This window comes from Pelodiscus sinensis, chromosome 30 (genome assembly GCF_052426305.1).
Source record: "Pelodiscus sinensis isolate ZL-2025 chromosome 30, ASM5242630v1, whole genome shotgun sequence".
Lineage (NCBI taxonomy): Eukaryota > Metazoa > Chordata > Testudines > Trionychidae > Pelodiscus > Pelodiscus sinensis.
In genome coordinates, this window is record NC_143081.1 from 8,571,714 (window position 1) to 8,591,404 (window position 19,691).

Here is a 19,691-nt window from a genome sequence, read left to right on the forward strand (position 1 = left end):
ACTGAATAGGAAATGACCCAAAAGTAATGGACCACAAGCCAAATATGAGCCAGCAGTGCTACATGGCAAACATGATTCTGTGATGCATGAACATGAGTGTTGTGAGCAAGACACAAGAAGTCATTCTTCCGCTCTACACTGCACTGAGACAAATTGTTCTCCTTGGCCTCTGATGATAGGACAAGAAGCAATAAGCTTAAACTGCAGCAAGAAAGGTTTAGGTTGGACATTAGTAAAAACGTCTTAATTGTCAGGTTGGTTAAACATTGGGATAAGTTGCCTAGGGAGGCTGTGGAATCCCCATCTCTGGAGATATTTAAGAGCAAGTTAGATAGACATCTATCAGGGACTGTGTAGAAGATACTGGGTCCTGCTGTGAGGGCAGGGGACTGGACTCGATGACCTCTCGAGGTCCCTTCCAGTGCTAGAGTTCTATGAAGAAGGGGTTGGTGCAGGACAGTGGAGCAGCCTGGGACAAGACTCTCCCAACATGTAAACCGGTGTTTAATTAGGAACTGAACTATTTTCCGCATGGGGGGAAGGGAAAGAGACAATTAGACAAGGCACATGGAATGCAAGTGCCTCTGTGCAAGTCCCGCTGGGCATTGTTAGCTCCAAAGCTCTGGAGACAAAACCAGTCAGCGGGGGAAAGGCTGGCGCTGGGCAGTCATGAAAAGTGTGAAGACATCAGAGAATACAAACTTCAGGACACGCTGAGTGGGGTCCCAGTGGGCCAGGCTGGGATTGCTCTGCTGGGGCAAATGGCAAAGAAGGGGGCAGAGAGTTCCCCAAACTGTCAGTCTGATATTTAGATTGCTCAAACTGGGGAGCAAAAAGCTTCTGCAGGACTTTGCTGGTACCCAGAAACCAGAAACACAGTTCCCTTAAAGCAGAACTCACCAACCAGTCCATCGGGATCTACCAGTAGATCTTGGAGCCTCTGACAGGGGATCCCAACTGGTTTGGCCAGGAAGCTATCAAGTGCTGGCACTAAAATTGCTCTTCCACCCACTGTCATGCTGCTCCTGCCCTTTGGTATATATGGCTGTGACTATTTTCTTCCACTACTTGATCTGAGGAAGTGGGTCTGGCCCACGAAAGCTCATCACCTAATAAACCATCTTGTTAGTCTTTAAAGTGCTACATAGTCCTGCATTTTGCTTCAGATACACCAGACTAACACAGCTACATTCTATTACTGTTTGTTTAAATGTGGTTCTTGGAGCAGTGAGCTCTAAAATGCCGAACCTGCCACGTCTGGAGTCATTATCCCAGTGGTAACTGCTGCTCCTGGGTGTGGCTGGCAAGTCCGTGCAGCCCCTGAGAGGCAGAGCAGGGAGTCCTCACACGCTGTCCTTGCCTGCAGACTCTGCTCCTGCAGCTCCCATTGATCAATATCAGGGAGCTGTGGCATCAGTGTCTGTAGGTGAGGGGCAGCACCTGAAACCATGGAGCCACTGATGTAATTGCCAGCTGCTGTGAGGAGGGCTGTGGGACCAGGGCAGGCGTGAGTCTGCCGTGGCTCTGCTGCTCCATCCCTGGGCCAGCTGTCCCCAGCCATTCCCAGGCTATGTCTACACTGGTGGGTTCTTGCACAAGAACACGTCCACACTGCCATGTGCTTTTGAGGAAGAACATCCTTGGCAGTGTGGATGCTCACTTGTGCAAGAAAACTCTGATGGCCATTTTAGCCACAGGGATTTCTCGCACAAGAAACCCCTGCCACGTGTCCACACAGCCCTCTTGCACAAGAGCTCTTACACTTGTTAGAAAAGCATGTAGCTCTTGCGCAAGAAGCCCTCTCTCCCCACACTCTAAGCTATATCTAAACCTGCGGGTTCTTGCAGAAGAACAGCCGTTCTTCTGCAGAGTGTCCACACTGCCCACCCACTGTTCCACAAGAAGATTTACACTACGGCTTAGTAAAAGACGACCTCTTGCACAAGAGCTATGCTCTTTCCTTACAAGTGTAAGAAGGCAGTGTGGCTGCACAGTAGGGGTTTCTTGCACAAGAAAGCCCTAGGGCTGAAATGGCCATCTGAGCTTTCTTCTGCAAGGGTATGTCTACACTAGCCCCTTAGTTTGAACTAGGGAGTCTAATGTAGGCATCCAAAGTTGCAAATGAAGCCCGGGATTTAAATATCCCAGGCTTGATTTGCATCTTCCCATCCGGTCGCCATTTTCCAATCCCCCTAGTCTGAATTAACTACCCACGGTTACACGTGGCAGTGAAACATTAACTTGAACTAAGTTCGAGTTAACTGTTACACCTCCTGGAATGAGGTCATCCATGTGTAGCCTCTGACAATAGAAGCTAGAGACAATATCCCTGCCTAGTATGTATAAGAGCCAATGATGGACCAATCCTCCATGAATTTATGTAGCTCTTTTTTTTAACCCTCTTCAAGTCCTGAGCGTTACACCATCCTCTGGCAAGGAGTTCCACAGGTTGTCTGTGCCTTGCATGAAGAAAAACTTCTCTTTGCTTGTTTTAAACCTGCTGCCTATTAATGTCATTTGATGTCCCCTAATTCAGGTGCAAAAAATTCTTTGGGAGTTAGTTCCCCCACGTACAGCCCAGTGGCCAATACCAGGGTGACAGAACAGGAGCTGCAGACTTGGTCTGGCGGCTCCAACTTCCCTGCAAGAGGCTTTGGCAGAGCTGGGCGAACAGGGCCATGGCCACAGGTTTCTCTTCTCACTTCTCAGGCAGGCTCCTGACCCCAGGCCTCGCTTGGGTGTGGTGCTGAGGTGTGGCAGGAAAAACTCCCCTTTCCTACAGATCATGGGAAGGTAGTTGAATTCCGCAGCCCGGGACAATTAACCATTCATCTGCCGAGTTGCCACTTGACTTCAAAGTGACTCATGGACACTGACACTGTCACAGCCAAGTCCTGCCCAGTCACAGCCCCTTGGGGTCTCGGAACCAAGAGCATAGAGCAGGGACAGAAACCGCCTGGGTTCATCACTGACCTCCAGTGAGGTGCAGGGACCCCAGAGCAGCACAGTCACTAGCGAGCAACCAGCCTGCCTGTCAAAGCGCTGCTGTGTCGAACATGGCTCCATTCGCCACCTCTGGTGACGGGCTCTAATGACCATTTATACCCCGTTCTAATCTGCCTTTAGTGGCTGAATGTGGGTGATGTAGCCTCGAAGTTTCCTGTCCCTTCCTGGCTCAATATCAGCATCTTTGGGGGACATTTTCACACACACTTCAGTGAATCTCGAAGGTGTCTGATGAGTCAGTTGAATTTCAGCGAGGCAGAGACTGCTCAGCCCTAGCGATGAAGCCCCTTTGAATATGGGATTCAGGCTTCCAAATCACTTAGATGCTCATTAAAATGACACCTGAACTGAGCTGTTACAGACGCTGACAGGACAGGGACCTGGCTGTTCCTTTCCAAGGGCAGCAGGAGGTTTGTTTCCAGAAGGAGCAAGCTCAGCCAACAATGCTGAGATTGTCAAACCGGGTTAAGGGAATTGGATGAGAACTTTGTGCCTAAACCACTCAGGCAGCTCTGACAAACTCAGCCATACATCGTGTTCCTGGAATCCGTGTGTTATTTCTTGAGAGCCAGCGCAGCCCTCGCCCGCCACAGAGGGATTTGCTTTAGAGCTCAAAGTTTCTCCCCTCCCTGGGATTTTGCCTTTGAGACTAGAAGTTTGCATCTGCTGATGTCATCTAGAAACAGACCAAACACCAACTTTCCTCGCCGGTGACGTTCCCCGTGGGACTGGCACCTGGGGAGGCGGCCCCTGCCCGCACCAGGCTATACAGCGCACCGAGAAGATTTTCCACAGTTGGCGCAGAGCTGAGGCGTGGGGCGCGTCATCCAGAGAGGGCGAAGGAGCCTCGGTCGCTGCTCTGGGCTCTGACGTTCCAGTGACCGGGCCCGGGGCGCAGAGGAACGCGCCGGGCAGAGCAGATGGGCGGAGGAACCTGCCTCTGGCCCTGAGACGCTGCGTGCGGAGGTGGGAGCCGGGATCCCGTTGCTGCCTGACCTGCCTTGGAGGTAAATCAGCCGTTTCCTCCCCGCTCCCTGGCGCTTCAGGGTTGGGAAGCAACGTGGGTTTGGTAGGACACTAGTGGGGGGGGGGGGGTGCTCATGGAGCGCGGGGCGCTGGTTTCTAGCAACCCTCCCACCCAAAAGGAGAGGATTTCAGATCAGCCAAGAGCTTTTAGCTCACAACTTCCCTTGCTTCTGTCACCCTGGTATCTGGGCACCGCACTCTCTGGAACGTGTCTCTCCTCCGCCGCCCCAGTGCATTGCCACCAGCCCAGCTTGGCAGCAGGGTGTACCGCACACAGAGGGACTGATCTCTGGAGGTGTTTGGGCAGCTAACGCTGTAGTATCCCACACTGCCAACAAGCCCATTCTCGGGCAGTGGCAGAGCCTTTCTAATGGCCCAATGAGTCCCAGAGAGAGAAGGGGCAAAGCCAGGATGGGAATAATTGAATCATAGATCACTAGAACTGGAAGGGGCCTCAAGAGGTCATTGAATCCTGTCCCCTGCCCTCACGACAAGACTGTCTAGACCATCCCTGATAGATGTCTATGTAACCTGCTCTTAAATATCTCCAGATACGGAGATTCCACAACCTCCCTAGGCAATTTATTCCAGTGTTTAACCACCCTGACAGTTTAAGCCCATTGCTTCTTGGCCTATCCTCAAAGGCAAAGGAGAACAATATTTCCCTCTTCCTTGTGACACCCATTTAGATACCTCAAAACCACTATCATGTCTCCTCTCAGTCTTCTCCTTTCCAAACTAAACAAGCCCAGTTATTTCAGTCTTCCCTCATAGCTCATGTTCTCTAGGCCTTTAATCATTCTTGCTGCTCTTCTCTGGATCTTCTCCAGTTTCTCCACATCTTTCTTGAACTGTGGTGCCCAGAACTGCATAATCACCACAGAGTAGATTGGAAGAATTACTTCTCCTATCTTGCTCACAATACTCCTGTTAATGAACCCAGAATCATGTTTGTTTTTTTTGCAGCACTGTCATAGTGTTGACTCATATTTAGCTCGTGGCAGAGTTGTTGACTCAAGTCTGACTTAAATTGCCTCGGTGACTCAACTTGAAACTCGACTCGGGTTCATTGTTTGTGACTTGAGACTCGACGTGGACTTGAGAATAACGATTTGAAGACAACACTGGCTTGTGGTCCACTATGACCCCTAGATCTATTTCTGCAGGAGTCCTTCCTGGACAGTCGCTTCCCATTCTGTGTGTGTGCAATGGATTGTTCCTTCTTCACAGGAGGACTTTGCATTTGTCCTATTTACCTCAGACCATTTCTCCAGGTTGTGCAGATAATTTAGCATTATGACCCTATCCTCGAAAGCACTTGCCACGCCTCCCAGCTTCGTATCATCTGCAAACTTAATAATCATACTCTCTATGTCAGTATCTAAATTGTTGATGAAGATATTGAACAGAACCAGTCCCAAAACAGACCCCCCCTCCTTGTTATACCCTTCCAGCAGGATTGTAAACCATTAATAACTACTCTCTGAAACAGTTTTCCAGACAGTTATGCACCCACCTTAGAGTAGCCCCATCTAATTTGTATTTGGTTTTCTCCAGATTTCAGTTGTGTTGATGTACACCCCAGACTTCTCTCAAGCACTCCTGAGGGTACTTATACCACTGGTTGTGAAACACTATTCTAAACCTACCCATTCCCACTAATATTCACTATGTCAGGCATTCCGTCATTGTGAAGACTAAAACAAAGAAGTCATTAAGCACCTCTGCCATTTCTAAGTTTCTTGTTACTGTTTCTCCCTCCTCACTGAACAATGGGCCGTCCCTGTCCTTGGTCTTCTTCTTGGTTCTTATATATTTATAGAAAGTTTTCTTATTTCCCTTTGGCTGTGTCTAGACTGGCAAGTTTTTCCACAAAATCATCCGATTTTGCGGAAAAACTTGCCAGCTGTCTACACTGGCCACTTGAATTTCCGGAAAAACACTGATGTAAGATCGTCAGTGCTTTTCAGGAAATACTATGCTGCTCCTGTTCAGGCAAAAGTCTTTTTATGAAAGACTTTTTGCTTAAAAGGGCCAGTGTAGACAGCACAGTACTGTTTTCCGCAAAAAAGCCCCGATCACAAAAATGGCAATCGGGGCTTTTTTGCAGAAAACCGCGTCTAGATTGGCCACGGGCGCTTTTCCGCAAAAAGTGCTTGTGCAGAAAAGCATCCTGCCAATCTAGACGTGCTTTTCCGAAAATGCTTTTAACGGAAAAGTTTTCCGTTAAAAGCATTTTCGGAAAATCATGCCAGTGTAGACGTAGCCTTTATGTCTGTTGCTAATTTGAGCTCATTTTGTGCCTTTGTCTTTCTAATCTTGCCCCTGCATAGCTCTATTGCTTCCTCATATTCATCCTTTGATTTTTCCTCTATTCCACTTTTTATGTGACTCCTTTTTAATTTTTAGATCATGGAAGATCTCCTGGTTAAGCCAAGGTGGTCTTTTTCTGTAATTTCTATCTTTCTTATGCAGTGGAATAGCTTGCTTTTGGGCAGTTAATAATGTCCATTTGAAAAACTGCCAACTCTCTTCAGTTGTTTTTCACCTCAGTCTTGCTTCCCATGGGACATTATCTACTCTGAATTTACCAAAATCTGCTCTCCTGAAATTCATTGTCCCTATTTTGCTGTTTTCTCTTCTACCATTCCTGAGATTCATGAGTTCTATGATTTCATGATCACTTTTACCAAAGCCACTTTCAAATCCTCAACCAGTTCCCCCCTATTTGTTAAAATCAAATCTAGAACAGCTTCCCCAGTAACTTTTTCAACCTTCTGAAATAAAAAGCTGTCTTCAGTGCAGTACACGAGCGTATTGGCTAGTCTGTGCCCCCCTGTATTAGTTTCCCAGCTGATATCCTGCACCCAAGGCATCCTTGCAAACACTGGGCCTGCTTTCCACTCCCCTCCCTGCGGCACAGTGACAGTCCTTCCCTGCCTGGTGGCCCTCGCAGGGCCATGAAGAGGGGGCGGGATGAGGCAGGGAATGCAGAGCTGAGAATCGCTGCTGTCTCAGGCCAGGGAGGAGACGTTGGCTGAGGCCGGCCTGGAGGAAAGGATTTCCTGCAATCTTGTGGACTAATCTTTGATTTTATGTCTTTTCCCCATTTGTAACCAGTTTAATTGTTTACCTTTGTGGGGAACCAGCCGACACAGAGGGTAGAGGATGGGCAGGTCAGTGCCAACACGGGGCTGTGAGGAGACCCCACCTGTGAAAGCAGAGATACAGTGAGTCCCTTGCAACACCGAGGGGGAGGGCACGACATCGTGGGCTAGGTGCAGGGACGGCAGCTGATCTAGCCCAGGGCAGGGTCCATCCAGAGCCAGGGCTGGGAGGAGAAGGAGGCAGCTGCAGCCCCTCAATCATTTTGGTTGTTCTCCACTAGACTGTCTTCAATACCCGGCACCCTAGAACAGACTGTGAATGTCAAAGGGCGGGAGGACTGGGAGCTGCTGTTTGCTGCCTAGTTCAAGGAGGGGTTTCTCCCCCCCCCCCCATTAGCATCTGAGCCAGTTTGTGAGTCTGAGAGATTCTTGGGGGTTTAACTTTTGAGACACTCGCATCCCCCCTCCCCCCAGACGTGTGTGGGACAAAGGGAAAAGTGATGTGGTGCCACGTTCCCACCACCAGGCGGAGCCTGTGGGCCCCTCGAGGCAGACCTGGGACAGAGCTCACAGTGTGACAGGGACCGGTGGGATGGCGCTGCCCGACTGCCCCACGTCTGTGTCTCAGATTCAGGCCCTGCAGCCACATGGGAGGGGCAAGGTTGGCGGGGAGCTCAAAGACTCAGTGACCAGAGAAATGCTGACCCACTCAGCCTCCCTCCTTCTCCTTCCCACGGTGGGATGCAGATCCTAACTCATGGCCCCTCCGAATGGAACATGGCGTCTAGCAGGTGTGACTGGGGGGTGCACGGTGGGTGTTTCTGGGCCTGTGAATAAGGAGAAGAAGGAGTGGGAAAGGGGTTGGGAATGGGGGGATGGGGCACCAGGAATAGGGAAATGAGGAAGAGGGACCCAGGCAGGGCTCTGCAGCCTGGGAGTTTGAAACATAGCAGAGGGATGGGGGAGCCCATCAGTGTCTGTGGCTGGGGGTTACAGGAAGGGGTCTATTGGGTGAATCGCGGTAGCCGGGGGAGAGGAAAACTCTATCGGCCCACAGAAATGTGCCTGACTGGTGCACAGGGCTTGGGAACCCACCTGCTTGGACGAAGGCCCAATACAAGTCTCAGTGTCTGCTCTTCAGACTGTGCCCTGCTGCTTTCTGCCTAAAGGAGCAGAACCAGGGGCCAGGCCAAGGAGAAACCCCTCACACCGGCCCTTACAGGTCCCAGGCCCATTTGCTTGGTTGGTTTCTCTGCTGGAGCCCACTGTCAAATATCCCCTCCTGGCCCAGCTCCCCAGTGAAATGGCCCCTCCCTCACTTGGCTTTTACCCACCAGGCAGTGACTGTCTGAACCAGTGTCTGTACCCCCTATTCAAGCCCAGCTCTGCAGGGTTTGAGTGCTCAGTGCTATCTCTTGAGACATTCCCGGGGTGGAGAGACACTGTCTGTTTCACCCGCCCTCTCTCAGATACTCAACCTGTCCCTGGGGCCCACAGACGGTGATTCCCTTCCCTGCCCTACATTCCTCACTCCGCTACCATGCCGGGGCTGGCAGAGGCAGGCGATGAAGACAAGGCTGCCATATTGTAATGAATGTTGCTCGCAGTGACCCTGTTTCTGTCTCACAGACACACCCCATGGAAAACCAGGAACAAGGAAACCAAACATCTGTTACAGAATTTGTCCTTCTGGGATTTGGGGATCTTCCTGGCCTGCAGCTTCCTCTCTTCCTCTTATTCCTCATGATCTACCTGGTGACCATAGCTGGGAATAGCCTTATCTTGGTGCTGGTTGTGGCTGATCAACACCTTCACACCCCCATGTACTTCTTCCTGGGCAACTTGTCCTGCTTGGAGATCTGCTACAGCTCCACCCTCCTACCCCGGCTGCTGGCCGGGCTCCTGGCTAGAGATTGGACAATTTCCTTCACCGGGTGTCTTTCACAATATTATTTCTTGGCTGCTCTGGCAGCCACAGAATGCCTTCTTCTATCAGTGATGTGCTATGACCGGTATCTTGCCATATGCAACCCACTGCACTATGCAGCCCGGATGAGTGGCAGGTCTTGCCTCCAGCTTGCTGGGGCATCTTGGCTAAGTGGCTTCATTGCTTCTGGTATAACCACAGTGTCAATATCCCAGTTAACCTTCTGTGGCCCCAATGGTATCGACCATTTCTTTTGTGACTTTATTCCCCTTGTAAAACTCTCCTGCAATGACCCTCTGCTGATGGACACGTTGGCATTTGCAGCCTGCTTGATTTTAATACTGGTCCCCTTCCTGCTCATCTTGGCGTCCTACATCTGCATCATCAGCACCATCCTCAGAATCCCTTCCAGCACCGGGAGGCAAAAGGCCTTTTCCACCTGCTCCTCCCACCTCATTGTGGTGAGCATTTACTATGGAACTCTCCTGGCTGCCTACATGTTCCCGACCACCGACCTCCTGAGCGACTTCAAGAAAGTTCTCTCTGTCTCCTACACCGTCCTGACACCCCTGGTCAATCCACTCATCTACGCCCTGAGAAACAGGGAGGTTCAGGACGCCCTGTGCAAAATGTGCAGGAAATTAAGAGTTCAAAGATACTCTTTGGCTTACTAAGGTGACAATGGAATAGCTGCAGCATGGGCCAGGGTAGGGCTAGAGTCAAAGCCTACAAAATAGAAGGTTCTATTTCCACTTGTGTCTCTGACCTTCCTGCCCTGTGCTTGCAGAGTCACAGCCCTGGGAGCAATGGGGGTGCAGGGACCTTTTCAAAACCCTCGCTCCGTGATATTTAGGACCAGTGGCTGATGGCCCCAGGGACGTACCAACAGGCTGCAGGGGCATGAAGTGGTGGCTACACAAAATGAAAAGATCTGGAAAGATTGAGCTCAGAAAGAGGTGCAGGTGTTTGTTGTGCGACCTGTGCATTGGGCTGGCTCTGCGCTGAGAGCCAACCAAGCAGGATGCATGTGTCCGGTCCAAGAAGACAGTACACCGGGGTGGCCAAACCATTCCAGACAAGGAGCCACAATAGCAGTGGAGACAGTGTGAATTGCTGACACAAAGTTGTTGGGAAAAAAAGAAACCATCGCCGTTCGGGTGGAAAATAGATGATAGTATATCTGTACCAGGGCACGGATTGTGGGGTTTTTGTTGTTGTTGTTGTTTTGCTTTGGTTAACAACTTTTCCCCGGGCCCTTTTTTGCACGGGAGGGTGGAAAGGGGAGGGAAAGGGAGCTTAATGACTTTGCCCTGGCTCTTCATGCTCTCGCCACTGCTGTTGTACCTCACAAAAAACGCACGAGGAAGGGGTGAGAGGTGCAAGCTCGGGGAGGGAATCTGGATGCAGAAGGAAGTATAGAAGAGGATGCTGACCAAGGGGTCCCCAGGTAGGACAGTTTTGGGATTAGAGGGAGGGTTGAGGTTGTGAGCAAGATGCAGGCTTGTAGCTGTGAGGGTGCACAAATGCTACGTCTACATTGGCATGATCTTGCGGAAATACTCTTTAACTCAAGAGTTCTTGTGATAAAGTATTTGCACGAGAGAGCAACTATATTGGCCAGGGCTGCGTCTAGACTGGCAAGTTTTTCCGCAAAAGTGGTTGCTTTTGCAGAAAAACTTGCCAGCTGTCTACACTGGCCGCTTGATTTTGCGCAAAAGCACTGACGTTCTACTGTCCAAAATCAGTGCTTCTTGCGCAAATGCTTTGATGTTCCCGTTCAGGCAAAAGCCCTTTTCCAGAAATGCTTGCTTCCAGATTGGGTCAGCTGGACCTGGGAACTGACTCCAATCCCCCAAAAGCTTCCGCACTTCACTTGTAAACGCCCTTTGCTCTTCTCTGCTCATGTTTTCCTGCTGCCCGCGGGGATACAGCAGAGATCTGCGTTCCCAGCAGTGGCAAGTTCAGACCTGATCACACAGACACTAAGGAGCTGGAGCCTGAGGACTTTGTTGCTGCGCCTGGCGCAGGATTCCCAGTGGAAGTGCTGCCCCCGCGCGGCTCAGGGAAGAACGATTCTGCCGCCTGAGTATTTCAACCAGCCTGTGTCTCGCACAGTAATAGCGGGCGGTGTCCTCGGCCTTCAGGCCGGTCATTTGCAGGTGCAGGAGGCTGCTGTGGTCATCTCTGGAGACGGTGAATCGGCCTTTTACCTAGTCACTATAGTATGTGGTCAAGCCGTGAATCTGGCTAAACCCTTCCCGGGAGCCTGCCGGACCCAGCCCATCCAATATCTGCTTAAGGTGAAGCCGGAGGTTTTGCAGAAGAGGCGCAGAGACTCTCCGGGCTTCTTCACATTCCCAAGGCCTTCGGGAGAGCATCGATCTATATATGGGCAGGGGGCTCTTCTCTGGGCTAGTCGGTCCCTTTGGAGCAACAGCGCCACCTGCTGATCAACACGCGGCACTTTCCCTACAGGAGATTTTACTAGATACGGGGGAGCGATTCCCGTGGCTTTTGCTCCTGCCTCTGACCTGGCCGGTCCCAGGGAGTCAAAGAGCTGTGGGGCTCTCCCGGGACTGCGCTGCACTTGCTAGAGAGCCCCGCAACTCTGCCCGTGGGCTCTGGAGGCTTCCCCCCTACAGGAAGCACTGGGCCTGCAGGACTCAGCCCTGCCACTCCCGGCTTGGGCCGCAGCATTCATGGTTTGGGAGGTGGGAGGGGGCAGGGACTGGGCCTTCGACAGGATGTTTGTGCTGGCGATTCAGGGGGGCGCCACAGATAAGGGATTCAATGGGGGGGGCGAGTACTGTGACTTCAAGGGGCACTGCGGGTTACGGATACAGCCTGGAGAGGTGCTGGAAACTCAGAGGGTTGCACCGGGTTCGGGGCTTCAGCCTGGGGGGCGCTGGGAATTCAGCATGGAAGGGGCTGCCAGGGATCAACATTTCAGCCCCACTGCAGGTGCAGGGATTTGGGGCTTCAGCACCGCAGCCTGAAATCCCCCCTCTGAGGAACCCTTCTTTGGGGTGCCCATGGGAGGGGTGACACAAACCTCTGACTCACCCCCGCACCCTGACCCCTCTATCACACACAGTCTGCCTGGTCTCTTACTGGCTGCCTGTCGTTCTGCCTCTGCGCCCTGCCTGAGAGCGCCCCCTGCTGGCACCGCCTGTCGCATTCACCTGAGTTTATCCCTCCCCCACGATAATACATTTCTGTAAATAGGGTGACCACCCGCCCCGTTTTTAACGGGACAGTCCTGTAGTTAAGTCCCCTGAAGATGTCTAGACGGGCGAATTGTCCAGTATTTGCAGCTCGTGGGCTCCCCCTGCTGGTCAGCTGGTGTCTCCTGCTGGTGGCTGGCAGGTGGGTGCGATTATTGCAGGAATATGTCACTGAAGCCGGTAGTGTTTTTAGGACAGAAACTGAGAGACTAGATCTGAGACCCCCTGGCCGGAGGCTGACACAACGGAACGGGGCTCTTGGCTTTAGCCGCCTCCCAGCCTGACTGCTCCCGTTTTAATTCTGTGCCTCAGGAAGCGATTAAACCGAGGAAGGCAGGGCCCGCACCCGGAGCCGCCTTTTAAAAAGTGTCTCGACTTGAGCAACCAGAATTGGAACCAAATCTCCCTGGTGAGACCTGCTGGAGGTACGAAGGGAGCCTGGAACCCCTGAGTCAGGGAGACCTTCTCGAGAGCTGCCTCCGGCTGGAACCCACAGCGACCAATGCCCGGCTGTTCCGTTCAGCACCGCTCCTCCCCGCTGTTCCCTCCCTCCGGAGCCCACCCCGAGTAGCGCCCTTTTTCCCCGGCTCGCTCTCCGCCCGCAGGGGCTAAAAGGCGTCAGCAGCCAGGGCCCCTCAGACTGTGTCACGAGCCCAGTAATACGTGGCGATGTCACCGGCCCGCAGGCTGCCCAGCTGCAGCCAGGCCGTGCTCATGGAGTTGTCTCTGGTGATGATGAATCGGCCCTGGAAGGCCGAGGCGTAGCCAGTGCTACCATCGGTAGGACAGATGTATCCCACCCAGTCCAGGCCTTTCCCGGGAGCCTGCCGCACCCAGTTGATACAGAAGCTGGTAAAGGTGTAGCCGGAGGTTTTACATGTCAGCTTCACAGACTCTCCAGGCTTCTTGATTTCTGCCCCAGACTGGATCAGCTGTATCTGGGAGCTGGCACCTGTTAATCATAAAAACACAGTTAATTCCCGTCTGTCCCCACCTTCCCAGATTTACCCAAGTCCCTCTGTTCCCCTCCTCACAGCAGAAGTTGATCAGCTTGTGTGAAAAAGAATCTACCCGCACCATCCTCCTGTGCTGTAAGGAGGGGCAGTTATCTCCATTTTGAAGAGGGAAAACTGAGGCAGGAAGGTTTTTCAGTGTGCTGTCTGAGTTTTTAGACACCCAATTCCCATTACAAACGATGAATGTGGGTATTAAAATCTTTATGGCGGTTTCAAAATCTCAATTTATGGTATTTGTTCCGCACCCATCCCTGTTCCAACCCACATGACTGATGCGTCCCAAACTCAACCGTTATTGATTATTGACGTGTGCTTATTGGTTATTGATTATGGATTGGAGGCACAGGTAGGTAGCTAGGTAGGCGGTTAGGTGTCCCTATTGCCTTATTAAGGGGTGTCTTGGCGCCCAGATCCCCTAGAGATCTTTGTAAATCTCAGCCTGATATTCCCAAGGACAAGGGGCTCTGTTTCTGGAAGAGTTTTGGCCGAGGCTCTTTTCCCGATAACCGCACGCTGGCAGGAGGGTTTGTGACACGTTAACTGGGCTCCGAGCGCTTTCATTGCATTGTCTGGAGGGGGGTCACGTTGGGTGGGCGGAGCAGGGGTATAACCGCGAACTGGCTCCAGGATCTCGGCTCCAGTCCCTGGCCTGACAGCCCCGTTTTGAAGGTGACCTGAATAAATGTGGATTTTTTCCCCGGATTCCAGCTTCGTGGTCAAATGTGACACTTTCCTGCCCCGTGTGGCTCTGTCCCATTGGTGAGCATGGGGACCATTTCTATCGCTTTGTCCTTAAGGTCCATGCAACTTGGCCATTGTTTTGCCCGCAGTGCGGCATTGGGGACAGGAGGTTTGTTTATTTGTGGTTTGAAGACAGTTTCCAGGATTGTCCCTGCACCGCACGAACTGCATCTTTCTTCCCGGTCAGAATGGGGGTGAGCGGGCAGCGTATTACGGACACGAAAGAGTTAATCCGTGACGTCAGAGCGTTGCATCCTGGCGGGCCCCGGACAGAGCTGTTTTGCGCGTGTCTCTGCTGCCCCCGTGCGGCGGACGCGGGAAGTTCCGCAGCTCTGGTTTGTGTACGAGCAGCCGCAGGGTCCGTGTCACTGTGTCTCTCGCACAGTAATAGCGGGCGGTGTCCTCGGGCTTCAGGCCGGTCATTTGCAGGTGCAGCAGGTTGTTGGGATTGTCCCTAGAGATGGTGAAGCGGCCTTTGACTGCATCCGCGTAATACGTGCTGCTCCCAGCACCGCTGCTGATACGAGCCACCCACTCCAGCCCCTTCCCGGGAGCCTGCCGAAACCAGTTCATCCAGTAGCTGCTGAAGGTGAAGCCGGAGGCTTTGCAGGAGAGGCGCAGAGAGTCTCCGGGCTTCTTCACATCCCCTCCGGACTCCACCAGCTCCTGGGACCGGGCACCTGCGAATAAAGGGATGTTAGAAGAACCGGTATAAAACCAGCGATAATTGTCTGGGCTTCTGGCTCTGACGTTGAATCAGGGGCATAAAATACCTTCCAAAGTTGCTACAATGAAAACAGCTGCCACCCAAAGTCGCATTGTCCCTGCTGCTGGAGGGAAAAGTTCTCCGGGGACTGGCTGGTCACTGCGCAGACCCAGGTAGCTGCGGCTTGTCTCTGCGGGTGGAGCCTGGGCAGAAAGAGAGACAGATTTAAACAGGAACCTCTCTCCCCTATTTGCATGACCCGCTGCTTATAATGGGCCCAACTTCCTTCCCTTAACACTGAATTTCTGGCCCGGCTTAAGGCGGGGTCAGACCGTCCCTCGCTGTGTCTGTGCAGTGATAAGCTCCGGGGCGGCGCGTTAAAGGGGAGAGAAGCAGCTGCCGGGTGTGAGCCCTTTCCCCTGTATTGAATCTAGATCCCGATTGTCATCTAGTTATCCCGTCGTGGGAAAGGGTCTCCGGGGCCCTGTCCGTGCGGACATCGGGGCAGGGGGTCAGTGAGTGGGGAGGGGTTGGGTCACAGGGCCGCACGGGGCTGGGACTCTCACCGGAGGGTTACAAGTCACCGGCTGGCGAGCGTGGTGTTTCCGGCAGCCTCTCCCCAGGTGCGGGCGGGGAATGCGGATTTGGAATCAATCCAGGGGGTAACCCGGGCTCACACAAACTGCAGGCGAAGGTGGCAAAGGGGAAGCAGGAGGAGCCGGTCACTGGAGCGGGGATATATGCAAAGGGGGCTCGGAGCGGGAGGGTCTGTCCAGCCGAGAGGCCCCTCCGGGTCTGACCGGCAGAGGGAGACAGGTTGGATTTGCTCCAGACAGCTGCAAACAGCGGAAGGGAGGGTAGGTGGGAGGCAGGAAAGTTCTGGGCTGTAGCCGAAGGAGGCCTGTGATTGTGGCAGGTCGGGAGCGGGGCTGGGACACACACTGGGGGAGGGGAAAGCTTTTGGCAGGGGTGTTAAAGCTTTTCCTGCAGGGCTCGCACCAGAGACAGCGCTCAGGAGTTCACAAGGCAAATTAGCGATCAACGCTACCCCAGCGAGCCACAGTGTTCCGAATGACAGGGAACATGTAGGGTCACAGCTAAATATTTATATCGAATATACTAATTTATATTAGTATAAATGCAAAGCCAAAGGGGATGCAGCTGCTGCTAAGGAAAGGCCCCGTGCATTACTCCTGCTGCTGGGATGAGGGAGGGAAAAACCGGAGTGAGAAGAGGGAATTGCTGTAGGTGCTGCCTGAGGCAGGGAGGAGAGGAACTGAGTGACCCGCTTTCTCTCAGGCAGTGTCTGTCAGAGACCAGAAGTGAACCCATCATTTCCCACCGATCCAGCCAGTGCCCTTCCCCTCAATGTACCTTTCCTCCCAGAATGCATTGCAGCCAGAGGGCTGATGTTTGGCGGTGTTGGGCCCCTGCAGATTTAATTGACATCAGGTGGAAACGTTCCGGTCCAGAACCGCTCAGATTCGGTCGCCTTGAAGTAACATTTCCTGAAGCGGTTCCCGAGTCTGAGAGTCTGAATTTGTCGGTGCCCAATGGGAGTCACAGGCAGCCTGGTCCCCCGAAGTGAATCACCCCCCACACCGGGAGCTGGGTCAGTCAGAGAGCCGGGCGCGGAGCATCTTGTGGTGATCAGGCCCCAGGCGTCTCCTTGCCGGTGTAACCGTCACCCCCTGGGTGCGCATTGCAGCGGGGCGCCGGGAAGCGCCGAGTTTCCCATTCCCAGGCGAAGGGGGCTAGGGCCGGATGAACGGGATTGGCCCCTGGGCTCCCACTGTCGGCTGTGCCCTGCCTGCCCCGTCCCTTGCAGGCCGCAGTGCCCATGTCTGGCTCCTCAGACATTCGCTTCCCCCGTCCGTGCGGGTCCCGCCTTTGCCCCTCGTCACTGGGTGTGTCTGGCGCAGCAACGGGGGGGCGGCGTCTCCAGATGCCAGCGAGCCCAGCAGGAGATAAACTTCGTCAGTCGAGGTGTCCCTGGTGAAGGTGACACGAGGCCGGAGAGCCGGGCTGTGCTGTGTGGTCCCTCCCTGTGCAGCGATGCGGATGTACCCGCTCAACTCCGGCCCTGCCCGGGGAGCTGCGGGAACCAGGCCCAGTGGTAATCCCTGACAGAGACACCGGAGACTGAGGGTCGCTCCGGCTTCGCCGCCCCCGGTCCGGACGGGACCAGCTGCACCCGGGAGAGAACACCTGGGACAGAAAAGGAAGCGAACGTGACCCACGGGAACGTCTCCAGCTCGGTCCCTATTTCCCCGCTAGCGCAGAGACACTGACGGAGAACAGGGGCAAGAAAAGCAGCAGGGATTTCATGTTAGTTCTAATGCACTGAGGGAAACACTCCAGCGGACAGGGCCGGGCAGGTCTGTGTCTGACAGAGACTGAGGCTACTGGAACCGGGGGCTGGTGTTTAACCAGGAAGCCCCAAGCAGATTTGCAGGCGGTTTCCCCGACTGGGTGTAAGAGGCTGCAAGGGGTGAGCACTCATGTGACGGCGCGTTGGGGGTCCCCGTCTCCTGCACCCCAAAATGGCACAAACAGTGAAATAGAGGAAGTTTATTGCCTCTCCAGGATACAGCACAGCACAGATGGAATCTGGTCACAGAGCTGGGCTAGGATGCCTCAGGCCCCCTTGAGATGGGGGGAGACTGGGCCCCTAAACTCCAGCCCCTTTCCCTAGGCTGTCTCCTCCATGCTCCCAGACAGCAACTCACCCACTCTCTTCCAGCCCTGCCCCCCAGCCAGGGCAGCATTCCACCTTCCTTTGTTCCTCTCCATGGGGGGTGTCTGGTTCAACAGGTTTGGCAACACCTTTGCATAATAAGGTTTTCCCTGCTGGGTCTTGCTTCAGACAGCAGAGGTCACCACAGCCCAGCAAGTACCCCCACTACGTCACAACTCAGCATAAGGGTTATGTTCTCTGAAGGGCACGGGGGTCCCCTGTGTGCCCCGGACAGACCACCCGCTCAGCTGAGCTCTTTGCTGCTCTTGTAATTTACAGTGGGCCTAAGGTACGAGCTGCAGGTGGGGCGGGAGGGCAGCAGAGGGGGATGGGAGAACAGGGGAAGATTTGGAGTTTGCCGGTGGTTGCCTTGTGTAAACTTTAGCCCGGCAACACAGAGTGACACCGGTTTCACTCCTGCTCTGCGATATCCGTGCGTCGTTGCTTGTGTGAACCTTATGAAATCTGGACTCTTGGAGATTCTCCTTTCTCTGTTCCTGCCTTTCTCTGTGCGAGAGGAAAATGAGGCGTTAAGTGCCCCAAATGGCTGCACAGAAACAGCTTCCCCTTTTTGTACGGACCCTGCTGCGCTCCGTGTCAGTGTGTGTCTGGCAGGCGCAGTAATAGGTGGCGGTGTCCGCAGCTGTCAGCGAGCGGAGCTGCAGCGAGAACTGGTTCTTGGCGGTGTCTCTGGCGATGGTGATCCGGCTCTGCAAAGCCGGGGCGTAGTCGGTGCCACCGCTGGGTCCAGAGATACGCCCCATGAATTCTAAACCTTTCCCAGGAGCCTGCCGGATCCAGTTCCAGTAGTAGCCGGAAGAAATGGTGTAACCAGACACGGCGCAGCTCAGGGTGAGGGTCTCTCCGGGCTTCACCGCGCCCGGCCCGGACGGGACCAGCTGGACTTGGGACCGGACACCTGCACAGACACGAACCGTTACAGTTAGATCCTCAGCTCGCTCCCTGGGGCTTTGATCATCCCCCGGGTTTCCCCTCCCGACTCACAGGGCGAGAGGGCGAGTAACAGCAGCAGCGACACCGCGGGGCCCATCCTGGGAAACGGAGCAACGAGAAGGAGGAAAAACTGAAACTCGCTTCAGCCCCTGGGCAGGCGGGTCCCGGGGAACCCAGGGGCTGCGATTTAACCCGGGCCCAGGCGGGAGATTTGCATAAAGTCCGACACCCCGGTACCGCCCTAGGAAAGGGGCGGGGAGCACAGGAGTCTTAGCGCTTCTGCTCCGCTGCGGCCTCGTGGCTGGGTCACAGGGCAGGGAAATGAACAAGCGACCAGCGACCGCTGAGGGCTCCGGCCCTTTTCTTTCTCAGTGCGAGAAGCGGTGAGAACCCAGGCGGAGGGGTGGGGTGGCCCCCGCTGCTTTCAATCCCAGACGGGCTTTCATCACACAATTTAAGCAAAACGTAACATGAATTATTACTAGAATGAGGGAACCGACAGAACAAAGTCTCAGCTTCCAGCCAGACCCCCCGGTCCTGCCACCTGCGTGTGAAACTCTTCCTGGACTCCACAGGACAGAGCTGTTATTAAATGAACCCTCCTAAATCCAGGGGAGCTGGTGCAGGTACTGGCTCGTCTACTCTGAACGTCTGAGCCCAGGCGTCCGAGTGAGCTGGGTCCTGCTGAGTCACAGAGTGAACATGGGCAGTCGGTGCCCGGACAGAATCACCAGGCAGGAATTGGAACCCGGTAGGTGTGTGCAGGCCTGTGTGATTGTAAACGAAAGCACTTCCGGTGCGGAGTGGGGCTAATTGTATGGGGGGGAGGGGAATCCGTTTCATGGAACCCTTAAATCCCTCTTCTCCTCCTTCTTATTATTTTCAACCCACAGTGTGTACAGGCAGCTCTACAGATACAAATGTCAAATATTTAATGGACACGCTGGGCACTAGAAGAAAACCAGAACACACAGAGCTTTGAAGCTGGATCCTGCCTCCAGGGTTCCCCATTCTGACACAGGGTGGAGTTGGCACAGGAATTTTTCAAGCGATGAACACACGCCCCGGAGAGCTGGAATTCTCTGATCTCTGGGTCCCTTTGAACAGCCCAGCCAGGCGCTCGGACGGGCTGGGAACAGGCTGTTTCTCAGGGGCGGCGCAGCGCGCTCAGACTCAGCGCTCAGTAATAGCTCAGGGCGGGCGAGCTGTCGCAGAGAAGATGTGAAAGGGGCTGGGATATTCCGCAT

General features: G+C 53.8%; 1 protein-coding gene across 1 annotated transcript; it reads left to right on the top strand.

Moving 5' to 3' along the window:
- The first annotated feature begins 8,777 nt into the window (after nt 1-8,777).
- Nucleotides 8,778-9,740, top strand: LOC149521136 (olfactory receptor 10A4-like). Its single transcript, XM_089774148.1, has one exon. It carries the CDS (start codon nt 8,778-8,780, stop codon nt 9,738-9,740), a length of 963 nt encoding a protein of 320 aa, XP_089630274.1.
- Nucleotides 9,741-19,691: the final 9,951 nt, after the last annotated feature.